The 22,700-nt window shown below is 49.2% G+C and overlaps 1 protein-coding gene across 5 annotated transcripts in view; it reads left to right on the forward strand.

The window, feature by feature from the left end:
- The window catches only part of UBR3 (ubiquitin protein ligase E3 component n-recognin 3), a 2,710,065-nt gene that overhangs the window by 1,077,703 nt on the left and 1,609,662 nt on the right, over positions 1 to 22,700 (forward strand). For all 5 annotated transcript variants that reach the window (XM_069616177.1, XM_069616176.1, XM_069616178.1 and 2 more), the window contains exon 19: positions 4,858 to 4,954. In XM_069616177.1, the coding sequence (XP_069472278.1) occupies positions 4,858 to 4,954 (97 nt within the window). The remainder of the gene's footprint in view (positions 1 to 4,857; positions 4,955 to 22,700) is intronic.

The raw sequence follows: 22,700 nt of genomic DNA on the forward strand, positions 1-22,700 counted from the left end.
TCGCTCGCACACTTTTTACACTGTCTTTTCATTTCATGCCTCTTGCACCTTTTCTACGGGCTTCTGGCCCTCTTTCCACTTGCATCTCTTCATTGTCGGAGTTCATTCCATTTATTATTTCACACACGCAGGTCTCACTCATTTAGCGCTTGCACTGTTACTTATATCTCTATATCGTTGTAATCTTCCCGTTAGCTTCAATTGAACATTCAAACCAACGCGGTGCTCTTTCTTACGCGTTCTAGTGTTACTTTGTACTGCACCCTTCACATCACAGCTCTGCAAGGCTTTCAGACTCACCAGGCTGACGTCTGTGCTTCAGCTTTACAACGGCTCTTAGTTCCGAGGTCAGGGTCTCACCATCTGACTCTCGGACACTCCAGGGCTGTCTTGCCGGCCCTGGGGAACGAGCATTTGCAATCACACGTTCTGCAGAGGACCAGCATGCCTCTCGGCTCCCATACACGGACTCTTCTTGGCTCCCTCGAGATACGGCTCCCTCGCCCCGCTTCAGCTCTTTCGAACTGCAGCCTCTAGGTGTCTTGGCATTCTCGGGCCTGGGCAGCTCTAGCGTCTCGGCTCTCCTCCCAACTTGCTCTCCTGCCTGCTCTCCAACTCGTTCATTCACTTGTGTAAGACCACACCTTTAATAGTAAAAATATCAGTCAAATGGAGTCAGGTGTGAATGGTTACTAGTAAGTGCCTGACTCTTAGTGGGATACTTGAGTTCTTTCTACAGTAGGTTGCCCTTTTTTTTCTCCATGCTATTCATTTGGGTAACCTTTACTGATCTTAGTCACCTCTTCCTCGTCTCGGTATTTGTTGGAAGTGGAGAGGAGGAGATGGGGTGAGATTGGAGATACCCCATAAAGGTTGAGGGATAGTAGGTTGGGGTATTTTGTGGGACTGGGGGAATACTATATCTCACCCTCGGGTATCCGCCAGAGCTGCACAGGACTATAGGAGATCCTCTTTGAGAATTGCAGGGATTGTTATTCTGTCCGATTTGGGATCCTGTTTCTTGATCCCAAGACACTGCTAAGTGAAGTTGTATCCCCCCATTTTGAGCCTTGCTATTGATACTGAGAGAATCCAAGTGACAAGGAGACCCAACAGTTATTGATACCACCACACTTTTGTGCACTACCTTTCTAAGAAATGCTACACTGCTGCCAAGCTATCTTTACTTCTCCATAGTCGGAAATATTCTGGCTTGCATTGTGTCCCACTAGAAATCTATGAAGGTAATCCTCTGAGTGGGCGTGAGCTCCGACATCTTGGTGTTGATTGACAATCCCAAGTCAAAAAATATGTTGATTAGGGCTTGTAGGGTCGGTTGCTTCTTGGGGAAATTCCTCTCCGATAAGCCAGTCATCGAAATAGGAGTAGACATGCAGACCCCTGTTCCTCGTTAAGCTGGCTATTGCATTCATAATCTATGTGAAGACTCTTGGCACTGAATTTAGACCAAACAGGAGGACTTTGTATTGGCAATGTTTCCCCATGACAGAAAATCTGAGGCATTGTCGAATGGAATGCAAAATTGTTATATGCAAGTAACCGTCCTTCAGATCCAAGGCACATAGCCAGTGTCCTGTGCATAGATACTGTGCAGTCTGAGCTGAATCTTGAATTTTTCTAGGGGTAAATAAAGGTTGAGGAAAGATGGGCCTAACACAACTCTGCCCTGCCTGGTTCTTCTTGTGTATAGTGAAGATCCTGGAATATAATCCCTTGCCCCTGTCTTGCACAGGAACTCTTTCTACCGCTTGGAATTCCATCAAGCTCTCTACTTCCTTGAGAAGTGCTTGAGATCCTATCTGTATGAGCAGTAGGGATGCTGGAAAAGGAAGAGCCAGGGAGACAACCTTTGGAAACCACTCAAATTAACTAACCCACAGGATATTTGTGGATTTGGACAACTATATCATGGTTTCCTTGGCTCTCGGGCTGATGGAGAGAGGGACGGGGGGGATGAACGGTGAATAAAACACTTAAGGGTTAGTTCACTGTTGCTGCTGCCTAAGGGTATTAGGCAATCAGCCCGGTTGCCTAGCCCTTCTTACGTGGAAGCCTCTAAACCCCCGCCAAATCATCCTGATCTGTCTTCAGACCTGGGTTGTGTCTGTGAGAAAGACTTTGAAGCCAGTTTGGTAAGGCTAGCTAATGATTTATCCGTTTGTGTGCACGTCTTTTTCTTGGTCAATTCGTCATCAGTTGACGAGTGAAAGAGATCATTTCCTTCAAAAGGAAGGTTTTAAATCCTGTCCTGTACGTAAGTGGTGAATTTAGTGGCATGCATCCAGGTTGGACTTCTCATTTCCACCCCTGAGTACATGCCTCCAACTGCCTGTGCCTGTGTCTGTGTCCTAAAGATGATACAAGCATGTCTTGCGATACAATCTTTGCCTCAATTGGACCAGATTCAAACACTGTTTGCCTAAAACCCGGGAGATCTTGGGTAAAATCAGAAATGTCCCTCCAAAGCCGCTGATAAGCAGCTGCCAATAATTCACCCACATTAGGTTGGCATAAATGGACCGATGAATTTAATTATACTTTTCTCCCAAAAGACTCCAAAAGCTTGTCGTCTCTTAACGACAGCTGAAGACATAGCTGCTTGACCTGATGATCCAGCAGCCGTAGGCTTGGAATAAACTGAGGCTGCTGAAACAACTGATACAAGGGGTTGGGGATGTGAGGCAAGCAAACGCCCTTCTGAGCTAAATTGTCTGTACCGGGCATCTAACTTTTTTGCCTCTAAAAACTCAGCCAACCCTTCTAACCTTTTGTGAAAAGCCTTGGCAGAAGAGGGGAAATCCGCTTCGTCCTCATCCTCATTAGTATTTTCTGACTGCTTCCCAAATATGACGCAGATTGATCCTCTGCTTCCTGGCTCCTGGGGAGCTCTTTAGGGATGTTGCCCGTCCTGCCTGAGGGTTGGACCGCAACATTTCCAAGAACTTCCTTAATGACCCCTTTAAGAATGCCTGACATTTGAGGTCACTTCATCCAATTTTGAAATCTATAAATAAATGCATGCCGGTCAACTCTGTACTGAAGAAAGAGGTGCCCCTGATGACAGCGTCCTAGTGGATGTGACTAGAACCGAAGGACCTTTGCTCTGAGTGCTGCATCCATGGCTCAGAGTATCAAAGACCACGAGATGAAGTTGGGTATGCGGTGCACCAGGGAACGTCACCACTTGACCAATCTACCCTTGCCACTGGCTCCCTTACCGTGTTTATTTGTGAACTTGATGCTCCCCCAGAACTTAAATATTGGGCTCTTAAGCTCTCCGTAGCTCTCTGAAGGAGAGGCGTCCACAGAAGATGGCACCTTGTCAGAAGAGGCAGAGCACACAGGAATGGTTTCCTACCTTGCTGCTATTTTGTGTACCTCAGAATGACGTGGTAAATCTGGAGTACGCGGGGGAGCAGTGCCCGGTGTGACACGCTTAAGAGCAGGTCTTACTGGACCTTCGATAGCTCTACCGTTTCTCTTTTGGTCCTCAGAGCGAGCTCCAGTAGGCTTGGAGCCCTCAGCCAATGTGCTGGTAGTCCTGTGTAGAGGCGCCCCACTCAGGTCAAGGCCCGGTCACAGAACCAGCCAGCCCCTCAGACTAACGTCCAGTAATAAAGGTTTTATGCCCCTCGGCACTAGACCGGTAGGATCCATGGGCCTCCATGGGCCCCCTCGGTGCATGCACCTGTAGCTGCTTGAGTCTCGAGCCCTTTACCAGTATTAGGATCTTTCAAACCCCTCCCAGGGAGTGATCTCCCAGGAAAGGAGTCCTGCTTCTGGGATACCTTTGAAAATAAAGGTGCACTTAACTTGTCACAGGATTTTCGATGCACAATGTTCTTCCGGTGGTCTGATTCTTGAGCTATCTGTGTCAAAATGTCACACGCTGCACATGCATCCCCCTGGTGGACGGGCCCCAAACACTCTAAACGGAGTGAATAAGGATCCGAGACCCGCAATGGACTGTCGCACGACGCACACCTGCCGAAACCAGAGGTACCTGACATGTGCCAGGGCTCGGGGGCACCGAAAGTCGTGGCAAGTAGAGGAAAACATTTGGAAATAATTCGGAGAGGAGACCACCAAGAGGCGCGCATACAGAATGGGACCTTAATCCGCTGTCTCCTTGCCTGAATAGAACAAGACCCCGCAGCGGCAGACTCAAAATCGCCAACATCTGTGGTCTTCAGGTGTAGTTATTGGCATCGGAATATTGAGGCCTGCATGGCTGCAGGGAAACTGAGCATGGCAGCCGCCCAAACTCACACGTCACAGGGCTCACCCTCCTGCTACTAACACGGACCCAGGCTTGTGAACACGCGGGTGGGCCTGTGACCGCAGGACCCAGACCCTCCTGCAAAGCTGGCGGCAAGGTGGCTCCAGGAAAACTAATTTGCCGTCCTGTGAGGATCGCCTCCCACTCCGGGCTCGACAGGGACCTAACTTGCAGCCCACTGAGCCGGGTACCTACCTGGATTCTTGTTAACCAATAATTCAAAAAGGTTCTCATGGGTAGACCCTCCCTTGGTTGCTTCTTGCTCCCTTGCTATGCTTGGTCGCTCTGGCATATTTCTGGGAAATATTTCACCAGCTGCCACCATCTGTGTTTGCATATTCAAATTCATTGATTGGATGCATTCTCCCTGTTTTTGCTTAGGTATTAGTTACTTATTTTCATATTGACGTTTGTGTGAAATAGTCTAGGAATGCATGTCTGATTTAAAATACTTTACCTTTTAAAAGTGGCTTTTAGCAAACCGCACATTGATAGAAATAAATGTTGGGGCAGAATAACACGGTATTAACTTTTTTTTTTTTCAACTTCAAAAACAGCTGACGTGTGGGATACCGAGTTTGACCCAGTGATGGTTATTCTTCGAACAGTTTACCGCAGAGATGTGCAGTCTGCAATGGACAGATATGCAGCTTTGTAAGTATTGCTCTTCCGTATATCAGTTTTGAAGTTTCTCAACACAAATTGTACTCCTGTATTTTCATGACTCTCATTGGGGTGATGTGGGAGAGCGTGGACAATATGTCCTCAGTCTTATATTGCTTCCTGCCTGAGAACTACGTGATGAGATAGGGGGTGGGGGCAGGCAGCCCTGAATGATGAGGGCAACACGCACCACGCTAAAGTAACATCAGACTGAAGACAATTAGGATATACGTGTGATGGTGAACACATCAATTTGCAGTAGCCTTGCAAAGATAAGCTAAAGCACACTTGCACCCACTAAGATCTCTGTTAAGATGCAGAAGAGCACTGCATGGTGAGGGCTGCAAGTTGTGAAAACGTGTGGTGCGATGGAATCATGGAAATAAGCATTTTGACAATAATGCTGAAACTGCTGATGGCTTAGTACTGGCAGTGAGCATTCAACCACGTGAATCCAGATTGGTCAGGATGCTACACCTTTCATAACCTGTAATTGCTGCTGTATACCTCTGTGCATTGACAAAGGAGTCTGTCAAATGTGGTCCATAACCTGATTTATGGTCTGGGTAAGCGGGAGGGTGCCTCCCAAAGGGAACACAGGATGGCATGTAGTTGTACAGTAAAGTTGGAATAGTCACATTTAAGCAAAGGTATATCTCCAACCCGCACTGTGGAACACACAGCCATTTTGTGGGGACCTGGGTCGGTCTATCCTCTAGTGTGTCTGAATGGCTGAGATTGGGGCTGAGGTCAAGTACATATGGAATTGAGTTACAGCAGATACACTGCTCACTTTTACAGGAATAATCCTCACCTGTGAATGACCAGGGTGACGATAATTCAGCAGGGTGACTGCTGCACCATAGACAGAACATAGGTTTAGATGCAGGCAAAGAGCCTAGTGGTAAACATAATGAGGAGGAATCACTGCTGTTGGCCATGGACACTCCACAAACTCTCCTTTGCCCACGCTGTAGCATAGGATCATGCCTGCTTTAAAACATCAAGAGTGAGGCTTGGGACAGTGTCACTGGTTGTAGCCCTTCTAGGAGGACCTCTGGAGGACTCGGGGTGCCCCACCAGCAAGGATCATGCGGCCCAACTTCAACCTTTCTTACAGGAAATGAATGATAAATCTAATGGATTACCATACATCATTGGCGTTGCGGTTCTTCTGTGGTCAAGGCCGGACGTGACAGTGTTGGTATTACTCCTACGTTCCGTCCCCTTTCCTCCATACTTATGGGACATTCCTCCGTCCTGTGGGACGGGACCGGAGCACTTTGTAAAAGCATCAAAAAAAATGTGCAAACATTTTAGTCGTTCCTCTGCCCATCTTAGCTCTGCATTGCCCATCAGTCCTTTTCTCTGCTCGTTCGGGACTGGACGCACTTGCATCTGCGGAAGAAGTTCTTCCTTTTTTCCTCCTCTCTGGCTCTCGCTAGCGATCGCGTAGTAGTCTGTCTATGTCGTTTAAACTAGACTTTCCAAATTGTTACTCGTGTCAGCGGCACTTTGCGAGGGCGGACCCCCATCCTCTTTGTTTAGAGTGCTTGTGTCCCAATCACCGCTGGGACTCCTGTTTTTATTGTGATTCCCTTTCGGTCCGGGTCCTTCAACGTCGGTTAGAGCGGTGGGGGGGAGGTGTTTCAGTGCACTCCTACTACGCATTTTCAATCCTTCATCGACGAAAAGAAGAAACGCCCAGTGAGTAATTTACTTTTGAGAGCACCCCGGCTGGGTGACTCCTTTCTGGGGTCTTCCCGGACCGGGAAGAGCATCGACCGCTCTGTCACCAGGGCTTGCACTGAGGTGCCTTCTGGGCCTAAAAAGTGTACCGGAGTTTTCTCCGAGGGTCTCCGTAAGGGGCCTGTGGACACCGGATTACAATTCGAGGCCCCTCCTGTGACCTAGTTCTACTGAGTCGTGAGGTACTGGAGCTTGCTCCAAGGCCTCCTTATCGGCTTCCCCTCAAAAGTACCGGATTGCGCCCGAGGCCTCGGCTGGGCTTGGTAAAACCGAACGTATGTTCAGGGCCCGCTGTGAAGAGGCTTTTACCGGACTCTGGTCCGCAGTTCCTCGTACAGAGGCTAAACTGACCAACAGTTCTGAGAAGCCTGAGAAGGCTTTATCGGTGAAAGGTTTTTCTCACGGGTCCCGCTCTTGTGGCGACACCAGAACCATTGAGGGGGCAAGGGGCGAGCTTTTGAATCGAAGTTCCTCCTTTACCGGCAGTGCCGAGGTCCTTCCTGTGAAGGCTAGTTTGGCTATTGGTATGTCGCAGAAACATTCCAGGCCGCATAGTACCGACTCGGCCGAGGTTCCTTGTGTAAAGGCTAAAATGAAGACCCCGGATCCATCGGGGGGGCTCTGCTTCACTTCCACTCGTGCCGCAGTTCCCCCTCAGGTGATGGCAAAATGGCGGCCGTTCCCGCCACAACCACGGCGCCCATTTTGGGCGCTTTCCCTACAACTACGCCATCGGCCGCAGGTGTAGGGTTCGGTTCTGTGGGTGAACATAAGATTCCTTGTGCACATCCTTTTCGTCCAGTTTACAACTGGAATGCTTGGATGCCTCTTCTGCACAACATCTCGCTGCCTGTGTGTTCGGCACCCTTCATTTATGTGGACACCTCTGGGGATGGGCCTGTTTGGCAACCCTCCCCTCTGCGTCCCTGGAATTATCCTCCTCATGAGAGGCCTCCTCCGCCAGCTCCAAAGCCTTCTACGGAGGACGCTTTTTTCAGCAAGTTTCAGACGCTCATGCGTACCGACCCCATGAGGGAGTATTTTAAGGGTCTTTTTAGGGAAATATGCCTGCCTCCAGCTCCACCCGCGCCTCCGCCGACCCTTCCGTCCTTGCCCCTGTTGTCCCCGGTGGACAAGGCGGTGCCCGACGTAGTTCAGTAAGACCCTGACATGTCGGATGATGCGCAGGGCGATCAGGACAGCGAAGACTAGCCCCGCTCTATTCGAGCTTTCCACGACCGGCTGCTGGACATGTGTCTATTGGATGTCCCAGTGCCCCGAGGCACCCGCTCCGCAGGAGGGTGTGCTTTCTGGGCGTTCACCTTATCTCCTTTGCACCGTACCGGCCTGTTCTTGCAGAAGGACGTTCTGGCCGAGGTCCGTAGATCTTGGGAGAAGCCACACTCTGGACTTTTCGTCAGTAAGAAAATTGACGTGCGATACAGGCTACATTCTTCGGAAGAGGTGGCCCTAGCATCTTGTCTGCCCCCCTCCTCCACGGTGGTGGCTGCGGCCACTTTACAGTCCAGGCCTGCAGCATCCTCTTCTACGACGGCTACTCAGGTCCTGGGGAAAGAGGACAAGCTCCTCGACTCCCTTGGGAGGAAGGTTTTTGCTAACTCGGCCCTGCAGCTCCGACAGGCCAATGCAGAATTGGTGTTAGCGGGGGCGAATATGAAAATGTGGAAAGGTCTGTCGGAGTTCGAGGAATTCATTCCAGTCGAGAAGCTGGAGGACTTTAAGGTGGGATTGTCCGATGCCAGAGTCTTGGCCCAAGATCTGTTGGAGGCCGCGGCTCATCACGTAGACACTTCGGCTCGGGGCCTTATGCTGGGAGTTGATGCCTCTCTACAAGCGTGGTTGCATGCCACCAAGTTCTCAAATGAGGTGCAGAATAAGGTGTAGGACCTGCCGTTTGATGGTAAGGAGCTTTTCCATTCCACAACGGATGTGGAACTGACCAAAACGAAGGACAGCACCCAGGCAGCTAAGTCCTTGTCCGTCCTGGTTAAAACTCCTTTTAGAACCCAGAGACCGTTGTCGCAAAGTCGGCCCTCCTCTGCCTTCGGGTAATAACTGCCAGAGGCAGCAATGGACTCGGTTTTTCTCCCGTTGCTCAGCCTCCTCCTCAGGTTCAGGTGGTAACACCACTGAAAAGCCTGCCAAATGAGGGTTCTCCGCGCTCGCACGAGACCCCGGTGGGAGGACGCATTGCGTCTTATTGGGAGGCGTGGCAGACCGTCACCGAGGACCGGTGGGGCTTGTCAGTCGCTCGGGCGGGCTTCCGCTTACCCTTACCCCCTAACGCGCCCTTCAACCCTCCCTTACAACAGTCGGGGTCGTCCTCCCTAAAAGTCGAGGTTCAGAAACTGCTGGACCGCAGAGCTGTGGAACCCGTTCCCCTAGGGGAGCGAGGGGAGGGCTTCTACGCCCGGCTATTTACGGTGCCCAAACCCAACCAGGCTGGCCTGTGCACCATCCTAGACCTTTCCCAGTTAAATCTTTTCCTACCCGAAGAGAAATTCAAGATGATCACGCCCGGCCAGATGCAGTCCTCTTTGCAGATGGGCGATTGGCTCAGCATGGTGGACCTTCAGGATGCGTACATGCATATTCTGATCTGGTATCCACACAGGAAATATCTCTGTTTCTCTGTGGGAGAGGTGCACTTCCAGTTTCGAGTGCTTCCTGTTGGCCTCAGCTGGGCGCTGCGTGTCTTCACGAAGATGATGTTGGTGATTGCGGCCTATCTTCGTCTGCAGGGTATCCATGTGTATCTGTATATGGACGACTGGCTCTTAAGCAGCCCTTGCCCGTTAAAAGCCGTGTGCAATCTTCAGTCTCTCCTTCAGCTCCTGTTGCATCTTGGGCTGTCGGTAAACTGGCAGAAATCTTCCATGACGGTCTCGCAGGACTTGATTTTCCTGGGTTTTCGCTGGAACACGGTCGACTGCAGAGTGTACCTGACCAGGGACAGAATGGCGGATCTGTTGGCCACGTGTCAGATGTTTGCGCAGTCGGAGAGCATGTCGGCCTGGTGGTTCCAGAGGCTTCTGGGTCTCATGGCCTTGTGCGTATTGGCTCTTCCTCTTGCTCGTCTCAAGATGAAGCACACTCAGATGGCTCTTCGGAGTTCTTGGCATCAGGCTGTGGATCCGGACTCCAAGTTGATATTGATTCCGGCTTCCATGAGAGCGGACCTGGAGTGGTGGTCGTCTCCCAGCAACCTGTCGGTGGGTGCAGGTTTTCAGGACCCAGCTCCTATGGTGACGGTCACGACGGACTCCTCCCTTCTGGGGTGGGGTGCGACATTGGATCTTCTTCAGGTCTCGGATCTTTGGTCGCATCAGGACAAGCTCCTCCACATAAATCATCTGGAGCTTCTGGCGATCTTCCTAGCGCTCAAGGCATTCAGACCGATCCTTGCCAACTAAGTGGTCCATATCCGCACGGACAATATGGTGTCAATGTATTACATCAACAAGCAAAGGGGCACCACGTCTCCCCCGTTCGTGGACCTGTCCATCCAGATTTGGGAGTGGACGGTTCGTCATGGTGTATGGCTAGTTGCAGTACACAGTCCAGGCCAGCTGAATGTCACGGCAGATGCCCTCAGTCAGCGGACGATGGTCGGCTACACGTAGGAATTGAAGGCAGAGATCCTCTCATGGATTTTCCTGCGTTGGGGCACTCCGGAAGTGGACCTCTTCGCGACAACAGCAAACAAGAAACTTCCTCTGTATGCCTCCAGAAATGGTCTGGGAGCCTCCTCTCTGGGGGATGCTCTTGAGATTAAATGGCACAACATGAGGGCCTATGCTTTCCCGCCTCTGCCTCTAATTCATTGGATGATTTGCAAGCTGAAGAACACAGTGAACTGTTCTCTTCTGCTCATAGCCCCATGGTGGCCGGCCAGGTTTTGGTTCTCAGAACTCCAACACCTGTCGGTGTATCCACCTATCGGGCTGCGGGTGAGTCCCGACCTGCTTCACCAGGATCAACAGCTGTGGCAACCCTCCCCACAATCATTCAGCTTGGCGGCATGGTGCCTGAGTTCAAGTCATTAGAGCCTCTCAACCTGCCTGCGGATAACATGCGCATTAAGGCAGCCAGGAAACGCTCGATCAGCAGTATAGTAGCAAATGGCTTAGGTTCTGTCATTGGTACTTAGACAAACAGCGGGACCCAAGGGCAGCTACGATTGACACTGTTGTCTTTCGTCTCCCACCTAGCAGAGTTGGGCATTCACGTTCTGTCTTGCAGAACTTATCTTTCGGTGGTATCCCCCTACCTATCCACGGACCAATGCTCTTACTCTATATCTAATCCAGTGATTAGGAGACATTTCGCGGGTTTGACGCGCCTTTGTCCCCCGGTTCGCAAGCCGCACCCGGCGTGGGATCTGAATGTGGTTCTTACGGCATTGTGCCATAAACTTTTCGAACCAATGGCCACGGTGGACCTCAAGCACCTTTCGTCCTTTGGTAATTGTTAGGAAGAATTCTCTGTTTAGGCTGAATTTCCTAACCTAGTGAGTCCACCAGCAGCTTTGCTGGATTTGTGGGGTTTATTTTTTTCTCCTGCCAAGAGTGAGACTCTTTTACCCTCACTCTTGGACATGACTTGAGAGTGTTCTCTGTGACTTGCTATGTGCTTATGGGCTAGGGGGTAATTTTCCCCATAGGCCATCATTGGCTTTTGAATGTGTGTTACACAGCACCCTCAGTGCAGTAGCACAGGGGTGTCTTAGAGACCGCCAAACATAGACTCCACACCCTGGGACTGACTACTGTCTCCCTGGGTCAGTAAAGTTACCATTGACTTTACTAGTCTTAATTTAGGAACTTAACCAGTACAAACCATCTTACTGTGGAAGTACTGGTAGGGGCAATTAGATTGCCCCTGGGTCTGTTGTCGAGGGGGTACTGTCCCGTCCCCCCTCGCCGAGTTCTGGCTGGTGGCAGTGGATACCACGGAAATATTCCACCGGAATATTTCCCAATGGGATTTCCCATTGGTTTTTGATGCACCACTTTTTGGTGCAATGTTAAAAATACCGCCGGTTTATTTAATTAATATAAATTCACCGGTTGGGATTTTTTGCCGGAACTCGCCGCCAAAATGGCGTCTAGGTTCACTTCAGTAACCCTGAACCCGAGTCGAGCCTTTGTTCCACTTTTGGCGGGCTTCTGCACAGAAGCCCTCCAAAGTGGTGCCATTCTGTCTGGGTAACACAGGGGGTGTGGGAGGGGGTTTAGGCACCCTGGACCGAGTTGCCTTGCCAACTCAGGTCGCACTCTAGTGTGATTGGCCCAAGTGGTGAGCCACCCCGCTCACCACTTAGCATGTTTGAGTGACAGCTAGGCTGTATGAATGGGGGGTTTGCTGCATAAAAGCAGGGTTTTTGGGACTGGTTCTTCAGAAGTCGCCACAGGACCTAAGAAGCCGAGGAGGGAGAAGCCGAGCCGACCTGCCAAGACGACACCACCGGTGAAGCCCTGCAGAATCGTCTCACCACTTTTCCCGACGACAGAGGAGATCTCCCGCCGGAGAGTCTTCTTCCCTTAACTGGTGGGGACAACCAGTTGCTGCCTTCTTTTCGCCGTCCTGAAGCATCTCGTGGCCGCCTTGCCTGTGCCAAGCACCCCGGCAACCGGGATACCACTTTTTACCTCAACCGCGAAAGAGGGGTAAAAATCCTTTGTGACCGGAGAACTCCACGGCTGGCCTCATCCCTGGTAGTGCAACGACCTGTAGCCTTCCTCCCCGTCGAGATCACCTCTTCCTCGGGACGACGCCGCGACTTGCACCCACTACCAGGAACGACTACCACCGCTGGAGGATCCTTTCCACTTTTAAAGGTACTGTGTTCCACCCGACCTCCCTTGCCACCGATTGTACGGGGTAGATTTAGCCCTCGGCTCTCGAACCTGGGTAGGTCTGGGACACCCTAACTAAACTTTTCAGAACCATAGTAAAACCGTTTTCTACTCGCCTGCAAAGACTTGTGACATCGTGTGATCTTGGGCACATTTTCGCCTGGCTCCCTCTAACGCGGGCCCCGAACTAATTCTCCTTGTTCCACTATTGACTGTCTTTGCTAACCTTATGTGAAAAGCGTTTTACCTTACTGCTCTCTTTATTTTTGCCTTTTCCCTCCCTTTTGGTAATACTTGTTGGAGTACCCTCTAACGTTAAGCGCTCACCTCTGGTTGGAAATAAGTGGTGTTAACTTAGAATTGTCCAACAAACGATTAGGGATGTACATAAGAGTAATAGTAACTGTGTTTGACTTTCTTATCTTTTCTAATGTGCTAGTGTAATTTATGAGTGTACCTTTAATAAATAAGTTTATACTTTTACACCTAGCTCTGGTCAGTGTTTGCTTGTACTACTGTGCCTCTGTACCTAATATGTATCCTCTGTATACTGCCTAACTCTTCTTGAGGGAAGTCTGACTGCTCAGCCACAGCTACCACAGTGAATCTGTGTGGTACAGACTGCTACCAAGTGGGTTTACTGCCAACACCTGTAGACTTAAATCTTTTGCAGTGGTCCCAGAGGGAACTGCACAGGTTTCTGCCTAACAGTAATCCACAAGGTAAACAGGCCTCTAAGGTGACTATCTCCAGTTGGATCGCTGCCTGTATTACGGAGTCACTGTCCAAGGACTGCAGCCTCCTAAAGGTATTCATGCACACTTGGTGCGGGGCAAGGCAACCGCAGTTGCTTTTCAAAAATATGTCCCCTGGGGGACCCCTGGGAGACCATCGCAACAGCAGCTACTTGGGCCTCCCCATCAGCTTTTTGTAAACATTGTCTAGACTTGAGCTCCAGAGCTGATGCTCAGTTTGGCCAGGCTGTGCTGAGGAACGTTTTTCAATAGGGGTTTTTCCATCCACCCGTAGTTCCTGTAAGGAGTGCTTGGGAATCTCCCGTAAGTATGGAGGAAAGGGGACGGGACGTAGGAGTATAACCAGGTTACTCACCGTAGTGACCACCTTACTCCTAGTCCATGTTCCCTTTCCTCTATATGCCCGCCTGTCGTCCCCGCTATTAAGGTTCCTCTATTATTGCTTAAAGGTCTGTGACCTGGTGATAGAAAAGGACTGGTGGGCGATGGGCGGGGCGGAGCGAAGATGGGCAGGGTTACGGCCGTGTGCCATACCCTGCGTAGAAAGAGAGGAAGGACTAAAATGTTTGCACATTTTTTTTTATGCTTTTACAAAGTGCTCCGGTCCCGTCCCACAGGACGGAAGAATGTCCCATAAGTATGGAGGAAAGGGGACTATGGACTAGGAGTAAGGTGGTCACTACGGTGAGTAACCTGGTTAAAATAGCTCGCACCAGGGAATCCTGTCCTATGTTCCTTATTTCTGCAGGCTCTGCATGCATCTCGGGAACTAACTTCACACTTCAGAAATATTTGTGGGTATTAAATAAAAATCATCTTTCTTGTCAGAATGTCAAGGACAAAACCCTACAGCTGTAAAAGAAATGAGGACTGCAATGCCAAAATGTCGATAATGAATCTTCACAAGTTATGTCTCTGGTGTCTCTGCGCCGATTACGAAGTAGCAGATTGCGGCTCGTGCCAGTTGATGATACCAAAGGCTTTGAATGAGAGATCGTCGAAGTTAGCGGTCGGGTGCTCGACATCCAAGTCTCCCACCACTACTTCAAAACGAAAGTCACCAATGGAAAAAGCTTTAAGACAACTTAAAGGTCCTGTAAGAGATCTAAAAAGAGAGCTAAGATACAAAGAAAAAGATCTCATTCGAGAAACTGTTCCCACCATTCTTTTTCATCATCGATCAAAAAAGAAGAGAAGGTGCAGGCACTCATCAACCGACTCCTCACCTGGCAAACAAGTGTGTTTCGCATCAAAATCTTCCTGGCAGAAAATAGGAAGGAATTCAATCTTAAAATGACAGAAGTCCTCAAAAAAAAAGTGGCATCATTGGTCTCCTCCTGTAAGACAAAAAAGATAAAAGTGAACCCACCACAACCAACAAAACAGGCTGGGTATCTGAGAAACATTATTTGTGTGCACTTAAGAGTCTGGGCATGAAGTCGACCTTGAAGAGTCTCCAAGTACTATTGACAGTCGCAGTGTATCAGTGCCTACATCGAAAAGCCGGTCGACTGCCAACCAGACACTGGCATTGTGGTAAACCCTGCAGTCGAGGAAACACTGTGCGCTCTTTCCAGAGCATCTTTGATGATAATGGAGACCCGATATCCTTCAGCTTAGAGCTGTTCAGACCCTTAAGCACTCCCAACAAATTTGGGCTGGAGGAGGCCAGGATGGCAGGTTAGCCACAAAACAAAAATATGCTACTAGACTCAACACCTCCTTGGATTTTGATTCAGTGCAATCTGACCCTTATGCACATCCTAATGTCTTACAGGAAGGTTATGGCTAGGTTGTCAGAATCCCAATGGTGAGGCCCCCCTGCAAAACATGTCACAGAATACGATCTTAAAGACATCTTGGACAAAGGGCCGCCAATGGAACCAGTCGTTCCTTTTCATGTGCACTTGGGGAACTACCTTTGAAGCTATGGTAGAAACTCTGCTCGGCGCCAGCTGTTTATAAGGACTTGGTAAAGAAGTATAGACTGGCATCCACATATCCTGATTTCCTATTTAAGCACCCAATCTCTGAAAGCCTTGGGGGGTGCAAGCAGCTGCAACAGGGACCGGAACTAACGTCTACCCATCCTGCCTTGGACAGGGATGACAAATAATATAAATCCCTTTAAAAAAAACTTTGCCTTGACGACCATTGGCGCAACGTGAACCCTAGACGTGTATACCTAAAATTTAGGGAAGTAACTTTAGAGGCAGCAGAGCACATCCCAGAAGGTGAAATGAGGGATTGTTTCAGAGACATTGTAATTAGTGGGAAGGAGGCAGTGTTTGAGACACTGCAATCAGGTTTGGATGCGGCTGATTGTATTGGAAGATCCATGGCTCTTTATCATAGAGATCTCTGTAACTAAAAGTCTGGTTTTGCACCAGATGTCCAGGCGAGGCTGCTAGACATGCCTTTTGACGGCTTAAATCTTTTCGGCCCTTAAGACCGACAATAGCCCAGAGAATCTGCAAGCGTCAAAGGCCGTAGAAAAGTCAGTCATTGGGAGCTGCAGTGCCAAACATCCGACTCAACCCACAGCTCAGATCTGGAAAGGCAGACACTTTCGTCTTTTTTTTCTCCTTTAGCCAGAGATGGAAAGGCCAAACACCTGGAAGACGAGGACAAAGGACATTTTTGTGACCAGCAAGATGTAGAGGTGGAAAATCTACTCGGCCTACACCCCCCTTTGTCCCTGCAGGTGTTGCAGCAGCAGCACCAAAACCACTTTGAGGAATTTCCGTACCCTACTCCAGTGCGGAGTCCTCTGGCTCAACATCGCTGAGAATATTGGGACATTACTTCAGGTGCCTAGGTGTACTGCCACCCTTTTCTCCAACACCCTCCAAATTGCCCCCACCCATTCATCCTTATTGGGATTCAGATCTCCTACTCCAGCAGGAGTGCCTCAAGCGGAATGGAACTATGGATGGTATTCCCTTTACTTCTTGGTACCGAAGGAGGACTAGGGACTGCAACACATCTTGGGAAGCTCCTGAACAAGTTCCTCAGGAAGGAATAAGTTCAAGATTGTAAAATTCTTGCGGATCCTCTATGCCCTAGAACTCCGGGATTGGTTGGTGTCACTCGTCCTCCAGAATGCTTTCTTTTATGTGCCCATCTATCCCAAGAAAAAGGTAGTACCTGGTTTGTGATCATCAGTTCAGTGGTTTGCTTTTCTCCTGCAGATTTCTCATCTTGATAGATCGCACTCCACAGCTCTGCTGCTCTGAAACATGCTCCACAGGGGGCGTAGTGGACCTCGACTCAGCTATCGATCATCGATCCGCCTTGCGCTGTGGTCGATCGCCCGCTCCGGAAGTGACATCAGGCGCCATACAAATACCATGTCACTACGCCCCAGTACATTTTTTTCCATGCATGCTCACCCCCTGCATCTTGAACTTGCTCGAGTTTTGCTCTACGTTTTTCAGTAAATCTTTTCGATTACCTCGACGATGTCTTCCCACCGGATCTCGGGTTTCAAGTGTTGCAGTACTCGGATTGCGAGGCCAAAATGTTGATGACGGACCCACATGATGTCTGTGGTAACTGGGTTCCACTCCTGACACACGAGGGGGGGGGGGGTGTGTGTGTGTGTGTGTGTGTGTGTGCAACCCAAGTCCCTGCGAGAAAGAGCCGGCAAGCTGGCCCTGTGCCTGACCGTTGGCGGCGTGGTCTCTTGTCCGCTCGTCTGAGGCCGAGACTGAGGAGCCCATTCGTCCCGACGAGAGCTGGCATCGCAAGAAAACAAAAAAAAGGTCCCACTTCAGAATCCATTCCTCTTCCTCACGCATGAAGAAGCAACGCCACCATTCGCGGGAAGCGGGTCCTTCTCCCGAGCAAGGTAAGCCCTCTAAGGGACCAACCACTCGGGGAGAGTGGGATTTGTTTATAAATGAAATGCTTGACATGTTTTGTCAACAGGCGGGGCCATGGGTGCAGCTCCCACCCCGATTTCAGGCCTTGGTAGCAAAAGCGGCGCTCGGTGACCCCGAACCAACGCTCATCAAAAAGTCTACGCCTTCGATGCTGGCTGAGCTTTCGAGCTCTGGGGCCTACGAGGTCAGGAAATCGCCCTCTAGATGTATTTCCCACGGCGCCCATCGTAGCCACCGGCACTGATATCTAACCCTTTGGCCTCTCTGGCCCAGCTGCAAGCTAAGCCCTCGGCATCGAGACCTGTGGAGCCGAAAGATGAGCCTTCGACGTCGACATTGGTTGTTAGGCAGAAACCTGTGCAGTTCCCTTTGGGAACACTTCAAAAGATTTAGGACTACAGGTGTTAGCAGTAAACTCACTTGGTAACAATCTGTACCACCCAGATTTACCTGGTAGCTGTGGCTGAGCAGTCAGACTTCTCTCAAGAAGAGTTGGGCAGTATGCAAAGTATACACAATAGGCACTCAGATACAATAATACAAGCAAACACTGACCAGAGCTTTGGTATCAAAGTATATAATTAATTATTTATTTAAAAACACACTGTTTAAAACACTGCAGCACTCTTATTGTAAAACACTCTAAACACAGTTACTATTATAATATATACAACCCTTGTTCCTTATCAGTTAGTTAACACCACTTTTTTCCATACAGAGGTGAGCGCTTAACTATAGATGGCACTCCAATAAGTTTGAGGGAAAAAGACAGATTATGTGGAGGACAATCTTGTATGCTTAAATGGTATTATGTATCCATCAAAAGGGCCCTCTTGTGACGTGCCTGTTTAAAATCTCTTGCAACCCCCTTTGTGCCTGGTACCATCTGTACCACAACTATGAAGTTGATTTGTTATGTTCTGTCCAAAAGGCTGATGTGTTTAAAGGTCTACCTGGATGCAAGACCCTTTCAGGGTTGCATCCCAGGAAATGACATTATGATGTATAATGTGACTAGAATTGTAAAAAGAAGGTACAACTTTGCTTTAATTACAACTCTGCTTTGATTATTATTTGTTTTATATGGTACATTAAGGATCTTGGCGAAGAAACGTGATGATGGAGATTTAACGCTCGATTGTGTAACTTTCTGCGTTTTACCCTTTTCCTTACAATTCCCTTATTTTTTTTTAAAAAAAACCTGAACTAAATGTATATATTTGTTGGTATTTTGTGATGTTATATGTATTTGGAAGTTTTATTTAACATTTTTTGTAAAGGTGTAAATTAATGATTACTACCAAAAACAAAAATAAAGAAAACAAATAAAAAAAAGACAGATTATGGAAAGGTACACCACTCTAAGATTTAGGAACACTATTAGCAAGGCAGAAGAGCAAAAGTCACTTGTGAGCCAAAGTCCATAGGCTGAGCCCACTCTTAGAGAGAGCAGAGCACAAATGCGCCCAAGATCACTCTTACACTAGGCTTAAAAAGTCTTGCAGAGAGTTCGAAAAGAGTTTAGAGAGGCTCAGAAAAGTTCAGCCAGGGTGTCCCAGGCTAACCCAGGTTCAAAAACCGGGGGCTAAATCTACCCCGTACAGTCGGTGGCAAGGGAAGCCGGGCGGGACACGGTACCTTAAGTGGGAAGGATCCTCCAGCGGTGGCAGTTGTTCCTGGCAGCGGGTGCAAGTCTCGTTGTCGTCCAGGGGAAGAGAAGATCTCGACTTGGAGGAAAGGTGAAGGTCGTTGCACTGCCAGGGAAGAAACCAGCCGCGGAGTTTTCCGGTTAAAGGTATTACCCTTTAATTTGCGGTCGTGGTAAAACGTGGTATCCTGGTTGCCAGGGTGCTTGGCACAGGCAAGGCGGCCACGAGATACATCGGGAAGGCGAAAAGACGGTGAAACTGGTTATCCCCACCAGTCAAAGGAAGAAGACTCTCCGGCAGGAGATCTCCTCTGTCGTTGGGAAAAGTGCTGAGACGGTCCAGCAGGGCTCCACCGGTGGTGTCATCGTGGCAGGTCGGCTCAGCTTCTCTCTCGTCGGATTCTTAGGTCCTCTGGCGACTTCTGAAGTTCCAGTCCCCAAAGCCCTGCTTTTATGCAGAAAACCCCCATTCACTCAGCCTAGCTGTCACTCAAACATGCTAAGTGGTGAGCCGGCCGCCTCACCACTTGGGCCAATCAGGACGGAGTGCGACTTGAGTTGCCTAGGCAACTCAGTCCAGGGTGCCTAAATCCCCCTCCACTCCTCCTAAGTACCCCAGACAGAGTGGCACCACTTCGGAGGGCTTCTGTGGAGAAGCCCGCCAAAAAGTGGAACAAAGGGCTAGACTTGGGTTGGAGTCACAGACGAGAACACAAACGCCATTTTAGAACCAAGTTTTTGCAAAAAATACCAACCGGGGAATTAATATTAATTAAATAAACCGGCGGTATGTTCGAGGCTATCGTAATTAAATAAATATAGTAGCCTCGAACAATGGGAAAATCCCATACAGAAATATTCGCGGTTGAATATAAAAAGTAGTATCCACTGCCACCAGCCAAAACTCGATCAGGGGGGACGGAGACGTGCCCCCTCGACTAACAGACCCCGGGGCAATCGAATTGCCCCAGCCAGTACGTCCACAATATGATGGTTTGTACTGGTTCTGTTCAGAATTTAAGACTAGTAAAGTCAATGGTGACTTTACAGACCCTGGGAGACAGTAGTCAGTCCCAGGGTATGGAGTCTATACTGGGGAGTCACTATGACACCCCTGTGTTACTTCACTGAGGGTGCTGTGTAACACACATTACAAAAACACATGAAGCCCTATGGAGTAAAAGACCCCATAGCCCATTAAACACATCTAGAGTCAAAGAAACACACTCAAATCATGCCCAAGAGTGAGGGTAAAAGAGTCTCACTCTTGGCAGGAGAAAAAAATAAACCCCAAAAATCCAGCAAAGCTGCTGGGGGACTCACTAGGTTAGGAAATTCAGCCTAAACCGAGAATTCTCCCTAACATTGGTGCATTTCAACTGCTGTTTCAACCACCGTCACAGACAGTGTTTTTCGACTCAATGAGGTCGATTTTCGGCGGTGATCAAGCAGAAGACTGTGAAGAGCTTGACCCCATCTTTGTGGGATCCGGCGGCGTCGACTATTTTGAGGACCGAGACAACTTGATGGCACTGGCTCAAGGCCTTCAAGATGCCACTGGATTGGACACATCTCCAGATCTTGATATGCAACAGAAACAACCCTACACTCACTCTCATTATTAGAGAAAGTGGTTGACGCACTCAGCCTCAAGTCGTCCGCCATTCTCCTCCAAGGGTATGACCTGACGGACATCCTAGATGGCCCGGCTGTTGAACACAAAATGCCCTTCAATCAGGCCATGGCTGACCCTTTGGCTTCCATCCAGCAGACCCCGTGCAGTTTGCCCCCCCGCAAGTATAAATGTAACTGGGAAGAACAGGCTGGTAAGAGGGGAATCAGTCTTTCCTCTCAACACACCCTTCCCCGGAAGGGCTGGTAGTTGAAGCTGCTACTATATCCTCCAGGCCTGTGGCATCCACGTCAAAACTCGCTACAGACAGGGAAGGGAAAAGGATTGACGCTTTGGCCAAAAGGATGTTTACCTCTGGCAACATGGCTCTTAAGGCTATACATTTTTCTCACGATTTGTGGAAGGCAGAAGAGCATGCAGCAGAATACGTCCCAGAAGGTCATATGCAGGATTGCTTTATACAGCTGGTGGAGGATGGGATGGAAACTGCCAAGCAGTCTCTGCAAACAGGCCTGGATATTGCTGACTGTGTTGGCCACTCCATGGGGTCGGCGATAGTTGTGAGAAGGCAGGCCTATTTAAAAACTTCTGGCTTCTCCCCCAATGTACAAAACCGCCTTCTTGCCATGCCTTTTGAGGGGCAGACTCTTTTCGGACAGAAGGCGGATAACTCTTTGGAGAAATTCAAGGAGTCTAAAATTGCTGCTAAGTCGCTGGGTCTGGCTGCACAGCCGGCTGAGCCAGCTTTCAGCTTTGCCTCCAGAGGCTATAGGCGCTATTTTCCTTATGGCAGCAACGTTCAGCCCCCACAAGCTAGTCCGGGGCAGAGGCGTTTCTTGAGTCCCAAAGGGGCAGATGAGCTTCTAAGCGACTCCATCTCTAGCCCTATCACGACAGTGATGGAGTTCCTGCTGTCACTAGCCTCTCCAGTCCTTCAGATTGCAACAATCAAGGGGTATTTGGCCGCCCTGTTTTAAAAGGTCCCCAGATCAAGGTTCCTTTTTTACCGTACTGGTCATGGCCCAATTCCTGAAAGGCCTGCTCAACAAATTCCAGCAAACTCCCTTTGTTGTTCTGGTTTGGAACCTTAACCCGGTTCTCACCGTTCTGATGGTGACTCCGTTTGAGCCTATGCATTCTTGTTCCCTTAGGTTGCTGTCCCTTAGAAAGGCCGTTTTTATTTCCATCGCTTCAGCCAGGAGAGTTAGTGAGCTGCAGGCCGTATGCTGCAAGCTTCCCTTTTTGCGTTTCTTCAGAGAGAAGGGTTCTCTTAAGGTCCGAGCGGGGTATATTCCGAAGGTTGTTTTGGAATTTCATCTTTCGCAGTCTATTGACTTACCAGTGTTCTTTCCTCCTCCCCACCTAAGGGAAGAGGAACGGTTTCACTGTCTTGATTCTAAGAGAACCTTCAGCTTTTATGTTACCTGCACAGCAGAGTTCAGGAAAATGGACCAGTTGTTCATCGCCCATTCTCTTTCACGCAAAGGTCTTGCGATTACCAAACAGACCATCTCGGGCTGGATCATTTTATACCTCGCTGAGTGCCATCAGTCGGTGGGAAATGAAGTCCCACTGGTTATCGGGCCCATTCCACCAGGTGAGTCTCTGCTTCCATGGCCCTTCAGAGGGGGGGTTCCTGTTTGGGACCTTTGCTGTGTTGCCACGTGGTCAACTTTACCTACTTTCAACGAGCATTATGCTCTGGACGTTGCACGTGGGCCTAATGCACGTTTTGGCAGAGCAGTTCTGCAGAACCTCCTTGTGTAATCCTTTGCCTTACTTCTTGGGGAGTCTATCAAGATGAGGAATCTACGGGAGAAAAGCAATCAATTTAAGGAGAAATTACCTTACCGTAATGTTCTTTCTCTGGATTCTTCTCCCTTAGATTCCTCATCACCCCGCCCAACCGTCCCTGCTCAGAAAGTGTTGTGGTTTTGCGCTTCTGATTGATGTAGAAAGATGGTGATGGCTTTGGGGTGCTCATCTCAGTTGTTCCAAAAAAAAGAGAGCTGTTTCTCTAATTGGGATGTTTTTAACCTCTGGTTTTTGTTCCATAGTTGCCAAATTTAAGGCTGGTTAGCCTCCTTCCGTTTTCCTATGAAGCGTTTGATCCAGGAAAATTAGGGAGGAACTGAGGTATGAGGCGTAGTATCGTGGTATTTGTATGGCGTCCGACGATCACCACTGCG

The sequence above is a fragment of the Ambystoma mexicanum genome, chromosome 9 (genome assembly GCF_040938575.1).
Source record: "Ambystoma mexicanum isolate Mex_15411 chromosome 9, UKY_AmexF1_1, whole genome shotgun sequence".
NCBI lineage: Eukaryota > Metazoa > Chordata > Amphibia > Caudata > Ambystomatidae > Ambystoma > Ambystoma mexicanum.